Raw genomic sequence first — 10316 nt, forward strand, 5'->3', positions numbered from 1 at the left:
CGTTACCTCAGCTGCAGCAGCATATGATTGTCAGTCACTTCCTGTCGGCCTGCTGGACCGACTGGGATTTGGCCATGGGTTCGAGGGGCCCCACAGACACCCTCTGTCACGGCCCCCTGTGGTACCCGGGGCAGCCTTTCTGGGGGAATCGGGGAGTTTCTTCATGCCATCACATGGGCCATCCATGATGCGAGGAAGACTCTTGGCGGTGCAGCGAAAGTCCAGAGGCCTCAGTCAGAACTGGACCCAGCAGGGTGAGGTAAGCAGCCGTACCTGCGTGTGTGTGTGTGGGCTTGCGCACATGGAAAGACAGGCACCTCAGAAGGCAGCATTTAAAAACCACGTTTATTCTTCACGCTGTTTTCACATTCACCATTAAGACAGGGAGACACGGACGTCCAGGGTTTCTCAGCTGCACATCAGACTTAATGGACATTGTGCGGGGTCATTGGTGTTGAGTAATGTGCTGCACAATGTGACATTTACACCAAAACACGGCACAGAGACACACAGTCACGGTGACATGAGGGGGAGGCATCTCCTGTCCTTATTCTCCTCCTGAGCCCAAACCACTAAAGGGACACATACACATGCATCTGCCGGCAGACCATGTGAACATGGCAGGTAGGAAGCAGGGGAGGAGGGAGTCAGAGCAACTGAGGTCGTGTGCACAATGATTTCCCATAATGCACCTGTGAAGGGATGGGCATCCTGAAGTGGACCACATGCCCAAACCTTTGGTCAGATAAATTGCTTTAAGGACAGGAGGCCCCCCCTGTCAGAGGAGCTAAGAACAACACTGCTGAGGCTGTAGCTGAACACAAGGGGGCACTACAGCACAAAGCACACATACAGTGCCTCACAAAAGGAGACGAGATGATTTAAGTCTGTACACGTGGACTTCACTGCTTACAATGTTACACTCAAGCAAGTAATAACATTTCACAAAGTGCTACTGTATTTAACCTGGTAAGTAGACTCAGAGTGGGGTTTCAGGCAGATTGAAATGCCTGCAGTAACGGACACACACACAGCACACGCATGTTCCCCAGCTTCTGGTTCTCTCCCGCAGCTGATTGGCTGGCTCACATGGTCTCTGTCACATATACCCAATCCTGTGACACTAATTCCTCACTGAGAAGCTCCCAGCACTTTTCTGCGCCTCCTTTGCCCTCTCCTCACCAAGGGTGGGGGGGGGGGGGGGGTTCTGGGTGGGATAGGTGGAGTGATCGGTGGGTGGGGTGTGCGGCAGTGATGCACTTCCCTCTCTGAAATATCTAGATTTTCCCCTTATGTGTTCCTTGACATCTTCTACCTCCTCTCCAACTCTCCCCCAGTTTCTCTCCTGCTCTCCCTGTCCTCCCCATCTCTCACATCCTCTCCTCCACTCCATTCTCCTTGGCCCTGGAACAGATATGCTCATATCAGCCTGCTGTGCACAAGCTCACAAATCGCTCTGCTCTCACCAGCATCGAGGACTCTCATTGGTTACACTCTCTGGAATCTCAGATTCCCATTGGTTATTTTCTTTTGGTGTTTCTTGCTGCAGGGGCTGGAGTGGCCTGCTCGGCATCGGGCTTGGTGGGAGGCTGTCTGGCCGCTGTGTCGGGCTCCCAGAGGAAGAATTCGTGCAGGACCGTGTTGACTGTCTCTGGACACTCCATCATCACCATGTGACTGCCCTCCTCGATGACTTTCAGGTAGCCAATCAGCAGGATCTAAGGGATCAAACCACAGGGCTGGTCAGGAACATGGCAGTTGGAGACACTGAGGTTGTGACAGACTAAGGGTGGAGCACTGAGGTCAGGTGACTGTGAGTGACAGACTGTGGTTGGTGTACTGAGGACAGGTGACTGTGAGTGACAGACTGTGACTGGAGTACTGAGGTCAGGTGGCTATGAGGGAGAGACTGAGATTGGAGCACTGAGGTCAAGTGACTGACTGAAAGACTCTCATTGGAGCACTGAGGTCAGGTGGCTGTGAGGGACAGACTGTGGTTGGTGTACTGAGGACAGGTGACTGTGAGTGACAGACTGACTGGAGTACTGAGGTCAGGTGGCTATGAGGGAGAGACTGAGATTGGAGCACTGAGGTCAAGTGACTGACTGAAAGACTCTCATTGGAGAACTGAGGTCAGGTGGCTGTGAGGGACAGACTGTGGTTGGTGTACTGAGGTCAGGTGACAGTGACAGACCGTGATTAGAGGACTGGTGGCTGTGAGTGACAGAATGAGGTTAGAGCACTTGGGTCAGGTGGCTGAGTGAGAGACTCTGGGCACCTCTGCCATGCGCTGGTCCTCCTCGATCGGCACGAACTTGTCACACATGCCATGTAGCAGCAGGGTGGGCACGGTGAGCTCCGCGTGGTACACTTCATCGCCCTCAGGCCAGTACTGGCCGCTCATGGTGGCCCGCAGCACGAAGGGCGACACGTTGAAGGCATTGTTCTCTCTCAGCAGCTGCTTCTCCTTGGCCCCTTGGCGGGCGAAGCCGGCCCTGTGGGGAGCAACAAAGAGCAGGAGTATATCACAGCCAGGGCTCCATTCCGCATCGCGTGTACTTCGGAGGGCCACGGACTGACGGGCTTACTTGAGGAAGCTCCAGGCCAGGAAGGGCGTGAGACAGTGTAGCATGCAGGAGGGCAGGTTGAAGATGGAGCAGAGGCTGGGCTCCAGGGCTGTTGGACCACCGCCGTTGATCATCACCACCTTGTGCACCTGCTCCGGGTATTCATGTGCTAGGAAGGTGCAGAATGATACCCTGCAATGACACAGAGAGCTTCAGGACCATGGAGGCAACCCACGGTCTGGGGGTGGCGACGGCAGACTCGTGGACGGAGGCTCTGACCCGTAAGAGTGGCCGATGAGGATGTTACGTCGCCGCGCAAATTTCTTGAAGACGGCTCGCAGGTCCTCCGCCAGAGCGTAGAAGGTGTAGGCGGCAGGGAACTCGGGCGCTGAACTGGCCCCGTGGCCCAGCAGGTCAGGGGCGATCACCTCGTAGCCGAGGTGTGAGAAGAAATCGAGCTGATTGGCCCAGATATCTGAGGACCCACCCACCCCGTGGAGGAAGAACAGCGCCACGTCCGCCTGGCTGCCCTTGCAGCTGGAGATTCGCTGCTCCATGTCGATCAGCACCGTGCGTTTGGGCCTGCGTCGCCGGCGGCTTGTGGGAGGTGTAGTCCCAGGCCCTGCAGATAGGGCGGCGCCCATCTCCACCTCCAGCGTGGCGCTAACCTCGGTAGTGTTCCCGTCCTGGCAGTGCAGGATCTCGGAGCGGGGCACTTCGGCCAGGTTCTCAATGAGCAGCTGCCCGCCGCGATACACGACGATCTTCCGCTTGCAGCGAACGCTTACCCCTGGTGGCACATCCACCTCCTCGCCAGCCGGCCGCTCGGGAACGACGTGGCGCACTCGCAGCACCCGGCCCGGCTTCACCTCCACGAACTCGAAGCCGTCGCTGGTGTCTGGGGCTCGGAGACGCACTGGCGCGTTACTGTACTTCGCCGTCAAGCAGCACAGCAGACCCTCTACAATGCCCATCAGCATAGTGCCCGCCTGCAGACACACAGAAATATCACATGCTTAGCCCATGTTTCTGTGACATTCAATTGATTCAGAATCGCTAGCTGACCTAAGGAATACATCCTCACACAGCAGCGAATGAGTGGAGGGCAGCTGGCCCTAGCCTGAATGCCATCATTAGTCTCTTGGAAGCATGACAAGATGATGCTGAATTGCTGACCGAGGTCAACGGTCGGACATGCAGTTACCAAAGCGCACCAGCAGAGGCAGCGCTGAAGCACGACATGCAGCCAATCCCTGCTGGCTTCTCCTCTCACATTCACCTGCTTCCTTTACTCTCTCTAAGGCCAAAACAACAGCACCCTCAATAAGTTATTATGTACTGATGCCACCACATCAGTACTTATTATTATTATTACTACAACAACAACAGTAACTTCAATCCAATAGACTGGGCTCTCCTCTAACTGACCTCTATATAGCACTCAGATTCACCTAGGGATCAGCTACAGCAGGATGCTTCTCTGCAGTAAGTTTTCTGTGCACCCAGTGGCTGTAGCAGATCCTCCCAGTCCCAGTCGTCACCTCAGTGTGGCTGGGACCAGCCCGGTCAGCACGCACAGGCAAACACAGAGATGGAACCCGGGTTACTGGCACTCCAGGACAGTTCCGTGGCTCTACTATTCTACGCCTATCGCATTACGGTTGTGCAGACGGTCTTTGTAAAGGACACGCAGGAAGGTCATTTTTAAGCGTTGGCCCTAAGAGCTACCATACACCGACTTAATCATTATTTTGTGCATCATTAATTGCCCTGATAAAAAGCGCTAAGTCCCAGGATCAACACAAGGTAATACGGTGCCTGTAATGCGGGCATATTGCAATAACAAGACCCGTCCAGCAGGCTGAGGGCTGCACGGCAGTCCGCTTCTGCAGTAGACATCTCACTGCTGCGGCACCCACTTGCCAGCGCTGCCGCAGCATCCCCTTTGCGCAATGGATAGCCTGAACCCGCTGGCCAGAACACAAAACTAAAAACCTCCGATGAAGACACGGCACTAGAAAACCGCGCCGCAAACGCATATTAAAGCCTGATGGAGGGGGACACGTGACAGGTGTCAAAAATCCCGAGGGAGATCTTACCTGATTCACCGACGTTTCCAGCAGAAGTGGAAAAAATGACAGATGACGAACGAAGTTTCCTTTATTTTCTCAAACGCCCACAAAACCGCAGCCAATCCAATACTCAAATTTTACTGGAATCTGCTGCATTTAAACTGGTTCTCAGGTCCCCGTTGGGAGTTTACCTGTTAGTATGGAAATTAGTTGTAAATGGTGGCGAACCGGGGTGCGCAGGTGCCGCTGCGCCATTGACCCCCTGCGGAGCCATTGGCAGGATGATCATGCGGTGAATCAAAGCACCCATCAGCCGGGTTGGACAGACCCGGACTGATTCCCCCTCTTTCATCGCCTCTACACGCCGCATCGGCGAAGCCCCGCCGCTCCTTGTGATTTACAGCGGTGTTGGCCAATCAGTTGCCGCTATCAGTACAGAGTCTGCCAATGAGGCGTCTGCAGTCTCTGTTACCGAGGCAGGTGGAGGGACGACCGGGCACAGCGAGACTCTTCCACTCGGAATGTACCATCCCCAGGCTGACCCAGATTAGTCGCCTACGCGCATCGATTGTTCTATATCTTACTTGCAGTTCTTATGCAAATCTGTTTCTGTACGACCCGTCCTACGGTTATTCGTGTTTCTTTGCACTGTTTAGAAACAAAATTTATCATTCACGCCGGTTTATCCAAATATTCTTAATTTTTTTTAATTAATAACATTTATACTTATGTATATTGTTGAATCAAAATACATTTTCTGTACCACAACCGCAGTGAGTGCTCTAGTTGCTAAGCAACTGTCTCCAAGAGATTTTGTTAGACTATGTTTACGTCTTGCATACACAACACAAATAAATTTAATAATGTTGTATAACCATGCATATGCAAAAAGAAAAAAAAAAAAAAAAAACCATGCATATGCAACATTTTATCATTAAATAAACGGCCTTGTAAATGAGCATCATGTCCATTTTTATTTGAAAACAATCATGTTTGACATAATTAAACAATAATATATTTAGTCGATGACTATGGTTCTTTTTAGAACGATAGTCACAGGCGACAACAGTGTTTCACCAGTGGTACAGAAACCATTTCCACAAACACCACAAGCAAATATGCCGCACCACCTTCTATAATAGAACACCGTTTTACGCATGCGCAGATACACTCGGACGGCTCTGTTCTAGGACCAGTTTTCTCTGCTAGCAATCCTCAATTAACCTTGCTACGAGGAGCCACGACTGATCCCAGATCGGTGGTAAATTTCGACCTTGGTGGCGGAAGGACGTCCGTGACTAACTTCCTGTTCTTATTGCCCTGATCGAGATACAGCCGTAGCTGCAAGCGTAAGGAATAGAATAACAGAAATAGTCATGAAAGTAGAATGAGCAAGTTAGCCACTGTCCAATAATAAAAACGAAGTTAAACAAAAATGAATGTACTAAGACCAGCAGCCCGCCTGCTGTCTGGAATTGGATGGACGCCAATCAGGTACATTTACTTTAGTTTAGTAGATGGCCCACCATGGCGTGGACCTGGGAGTGTGTATCTTTAGTTTTCTGTATAAATCAGTGTTTATTGGTCTTGGGTGAATTGTCGTGTAAAGGGACCGGTCTTTTTTTTTTTCTACAGGACCCCGCTTATGCAGTTGCTTGATTCCGGCGCTTCACATACTCGGGCAGTTAGCAGCTGGGTACCATTCGGGACTGCAGCTCAGCGTCTAGGTGGCGTGTTCCAGTCTCTGCCTTGGGCTTGCCAGCAGGTACGGACAGTCAAGCGCGGCACCGAGTACCAGCCCAAGAACATCAAACGAAAGAGAACCCATGGCTGGCTGAAGAGGATCAGCACTCGTGGCGGCATCGAGGTGATTCTAAGAAGAATGCTCAAAGGACGGAAATCTTTGACGCACTGATCAGGCCCTGTTGTGTGTCAGACTATGTGGGACATCTTATCTGTGGGTTTGGACCTGCAGATGTGAAGTAACTCCGCGGAAAAGCAACCCTCCGAGACATTATTAACTTAATGGAGTGAGGCTTGCCCTGGGACTCATTCTTCATATTGTGTCGATAAATAAAGTTAAGCTCAATCCAGATGAATGGTTTTCGAGTTTGTCTATATTTCTCAGTTTGGTAAACATTTATAACTGGTTTGGCGTAACTGGTTTACTGTTGCCTATGTATACTAAATTGCCAGTATTAAGATGTCCTGTATAAGTATTAGGACAGTGTTGGCTAGGTAAGTAAACACAAACACAAAAATGGAGGTGGTAGGTTTAGGTACTCAACATGTACACAAGTTTCTTATACGCTTACATCTCGCTCATGTCATTTTGAAAAGCATTTATAGAATTAACATCTGTATTCGGTGCAGATATGTTGCCTTTGATAAAACATCTGTATGCATGTTGGATTACAACGACACCTATAGGTGCGGTAAAACGAACTTTAAAAATGTAGAAAGTATGAAGGTATAATATGTTCTGTCATTCACACCAAGGAAAACGGTAATGATATTTATAATATTTGGGTGTGACCCAATAGGATATTATATACAGTGCTTGGTATACGAACTTTGTTTGAAATACGACTTGCGTGCTAGAATTTCTATGGGTCAAAATGACTCACGGCACCGCGCGCTACCCTTGTTTACCTCAATCGAGACAAAGCCACGACTGCCCACGAGCGTTAGTACGCCAGTTGCTACCATTCAGTGAACCCGTGCTATAACTCTTTTCATTTATTTAATCTAATTGCTTTTGTATTTTAGTATTAAGCAGTGTTTGATCTGGAACGGATTAAGGACGTATACCGAGGTACCACTGTAATTGCAAAAAGATATTATTGGACCCGATGTGAGTTAACCAGTATTTAATTTACTAAAAGAAACTTTCATAATACTCATCAAGTACAGTTGCAGCCGACAAGGAATCTAATAAAAGTTAGCAGGATCAAATCCGAAGCTTAACTCGGCAAATATATTCATAATATAAATACTCAGAGGCAACCTTTATATAGGGAGCTCTCAGAGACTCGTTTCATTGCCTGCAACTACTGCCGAATGCGGTACTGTTGTGCATTTGATAAACTTTGATTTGATTTGGACTTCACAAGTTAATCAACACGTTAATCAACTAGTGCCGAACTTCCGCACACGTGACTCATAGATATCTCAACCTATGTTAATTTTCTTAGCGGTGGTTTATGATTGGTAGTGAGTCACAACGCAACGTCTGAAACGACGGTTGGTAGCCAATCAAAATTAAGTCTGGGTACCAGGAAAAATGACGTAAAGGTGCTTCCACGGCTATTGGGCGTAAAGAATCAAAGATGGCAGGTTCTAGCTAGGTGGTTGCTATAGTGCGAAAAATACATTTAATTTTCGTGTAAATACATACATATTCACGGTCTTATGTACTAAAGCACGTTGTCGTGTTTTCTTTTGTTTCTCACCGTTCAAGCGTGTTGTTCATACGGTGTATGGTTTCATAGCTGTAGTCTGCTTCTTTTTTTATCGCTAGTTAGCTAGCAGTCCGCTAGCAGAACGACGGCACGGCAGCTGCCTAGCAGCTTATAATAGTGGCGTCGCCCGGATATTTCGCAGTTAAACCCCCGAACTGCTTTACTTTGACCGTCGCAGCCCAGGAAAACATGGACAAGGTGAGGTTCTACATATTGTTCTGCCTGTCAGCTGGACACTTTTGTCTTTTAGCCGTGTATCGCCCGCTTCTGCGTTAGCATGTCCCCCTGCTGGTTTGGTAGCTAGTAAGCCTGTCCGGTATTTGGTCATCGGTTGTGTGATAAGAGACCGTTTTGGTCCGTACGGCCTATTTTACCCAGTTACATGAGGCTTTGACATGTCCTCGGTATTTTATCTGGCGGTGCGGTCCCGGCTGGTAGTGCTTTGAACGGTGCAAAGTAGATTGGCTAAAGTATAAGCCGCAAATCAATAAGACGGTACCATGAAGCGGCGATTTGGGGAGAGAGTCGCGATTTTACGTTTGTAATCGTTTAAAGCGGAGTAGGCAGTGCTACGTTGTTTATGGATGCAGCCAGCTGATCATAGGCCAACGCCCCTAATCCTCCCTATGCTCCTAATAGGAGCTGTGTGTTTATGGCCTTCTCGTTATATTAAAATCAGTGTTAAGAATTATAGCATTCCGGGATCCTCGTAATTGTGGCATGCCTGTCATCCCATAACCCACGTCAGTAGGGTATGCTTGTAATCTGATTCTCTTTATGATATCTGACATGTTATGGGAATATGGGTGTATCTGTTGGGTCAGCTAGATTCCGTGTTGATCTCAAATATCAGACCGAGTGCTATGGGGAGCCTGGGCACTGCTTTGCTGTTTGCTGCCGTTACCACTGGCTGCCCGATCTCCTGAAAAGGTTCCAGTTAAGGGTTGCTTTTGTGTTCAGTGGTACTTCAGTGTGGTTGCTAATGGCTGGCTCTCCCTGCAGGCGGACTTCCTGAAAGGGCTCCCCGTCTACAACAAGAGCAACTTCAGCAGGTTTCACGCAGACTCCGTCTGCAAGGCGTCGGTGAGCGCTCCCTTTCCTGGCAGGCGGTGGGGGTGGGGTTATGCAGCTGCACTCTGGACGGGGTTTGACAGCTGCGGGTTCTGTTGGGCTGTAGTGGGTGGTGCTGAGGGCTTCTAACTGCATGTCTTTGGGAAAGTGAGGATCAGGCTTTTTCTGCTGTTAAATGCCTGTGAATGTTTATTACAGAACAGGAGGCCATCGGTTTACCTTCCGACGAGAGAGTACCCTTCCGAGCAGAGTGAGTGTTTCTCTGCCTCCCTGTCTGCCCGTCTGCCCACCCCCACCTGTCTCCCCCCTGAGCCCCACTCTTATTTCTGCCCCAGTGTAAATTCCTAATATTAATCTTGCTGTAATCATTCTCTCCTTAACCGCTGATGTTTTGACCAGACGCTTGCATCACATTTAGGTAAAATGTGTTCATTTTCTCCCCCTTGCAGTCATTGTCACAGAGAAGACAAACATTCTCCTGCGATACCTTCATCAGCAGTGGGACAAAAAGGTTGGCCCTCTTTATACCTTGATGCTTGTGCCTATAGATGTTGGGAGATCTCAGCTTATCGGATGCCATGTTTTTTTCTCTCTCTGACAGAATGCCGCCAAAAAGCGGGAACAGGAACATGTGGAGGGGGAGAGTCCCGCCCCTCCTCGGAAAATTGCTCGGACAGACAGCCAGGAGATGACCGAGGACACTTAAAAGTTGCAGTGCACTGCATTCAGACACACGCACACCATCATACATGGTAGCTCACGCATTTGGCCAGCGAGATGAGCAGCTCATGGACTGTTTTTCTGAATGTGGGAATGATGCCTGTATAAAATGTAGTCATGTTTGTATTCAGTTTGTTTTTTAATATTTTACTTCTAGCTGAGTTTCCACTGTGCTTCTACAGTGCTCTTCTGATGCAGTGCCTGGCTTGAACCACAAGTGGCCGCCATGCAGCCCTTTGTTCCATCTCCTGTCTGACCATGAATGAGGTTTTAGATGAAGAGTTTCTTCTCCTGTACTCAAACTTAATGTGATTATATGTTGTTGAAGTTATGAAGAATTTGTGCCAGGTCTTGCGGTTTAGGTCTCCTCCGATTCCCGGCTTACTCGTATACTTTGGGCTTAGAATAAAATATGTTGTTTTTCA

The 10316-nt window shown here is 49.3% G+C and overlaps 2 protein-coding genes across 7 annotated transcripts; one reads left to right on the plus strand and one right to left on the minus strand.

Moving 5' to 3' along the window:
* Positions 1-326: 326 nt before the first annotated feature.
* Positions 327-5058, minus strand: LOC111847589 (protein ABHD8-like). 6 transcript variants are annotated; one of them, XM_023818924.2, is made up of 7 exons: positions 4667-5058; positions 4019-4118; positions 3772-3864; positions 2847-3556; positions 2589-2759; positions 2279-2495; positions 327-1718 (listed from the first exon to the last, which is right to left on the minus strand). In XM_023818924.2, exons 4-7 carry the CDS (start codon positions 3545-3547, stop codon positions 1521-1523), a joined length of 1287 nt encoding a protein of 428 aa, XP_023674692.1. In that variant the 5' UTR covers positions 3548-3556; positions 3772-3864; positions 4019-4118; positions 4667-5058; the 3' UTR covers positions 327-1520. The 6 variants fall into 6 exon arrangements, with proteins under 6 accessions (XP_023674692.1, XP_023674690.1, XP_023674691.1 ...); XM_023818922.2 differs by having other exon boundaries at positions 3782-3864; positions 3996-4118; XM_023818923.2 differs by having other exon boundaries at positions 3996-4118.
* A 2871-nt stretch (positions 5059-7929) lies between these two features.
* On the plus strand, positions 7930-10316 carry LOC111847617 (DET1- and DDB1-associated protein 1). Its single transcript, XM_023818972.2, has 5 exons — positions 7930-8298; positions 9103-9183; positions 9370-9421; positions 9621-9682; positions 9773-10316. Exons 1-5 carry the CDS (start codon positions 8290-8292, stop codon positions 9875-9877), a joined length of 309 nt encoding a protein of 102 aa, XP_023674740.1. The 5' UTR covers positions 7930-8289; the 3' UTR covers positions 9878-10316.

This window comes from Paramormyrops kingsleyae, chromosome 21, assembly GCF_048594095.1.
Source record: "Paramormyrops kingsleyae isolate MSU_618 chromosome 21, PKINGS_0.4, whole genome shotgun sequence".
Taxonomy (NCBI): domain Eukaryota; kingdom Metazoa; phylum Chordata; class Actinopteri; order Osteoglossiformes; family Mormyridae; genus Paramormyrops; species Paramormyrops kingsleyae.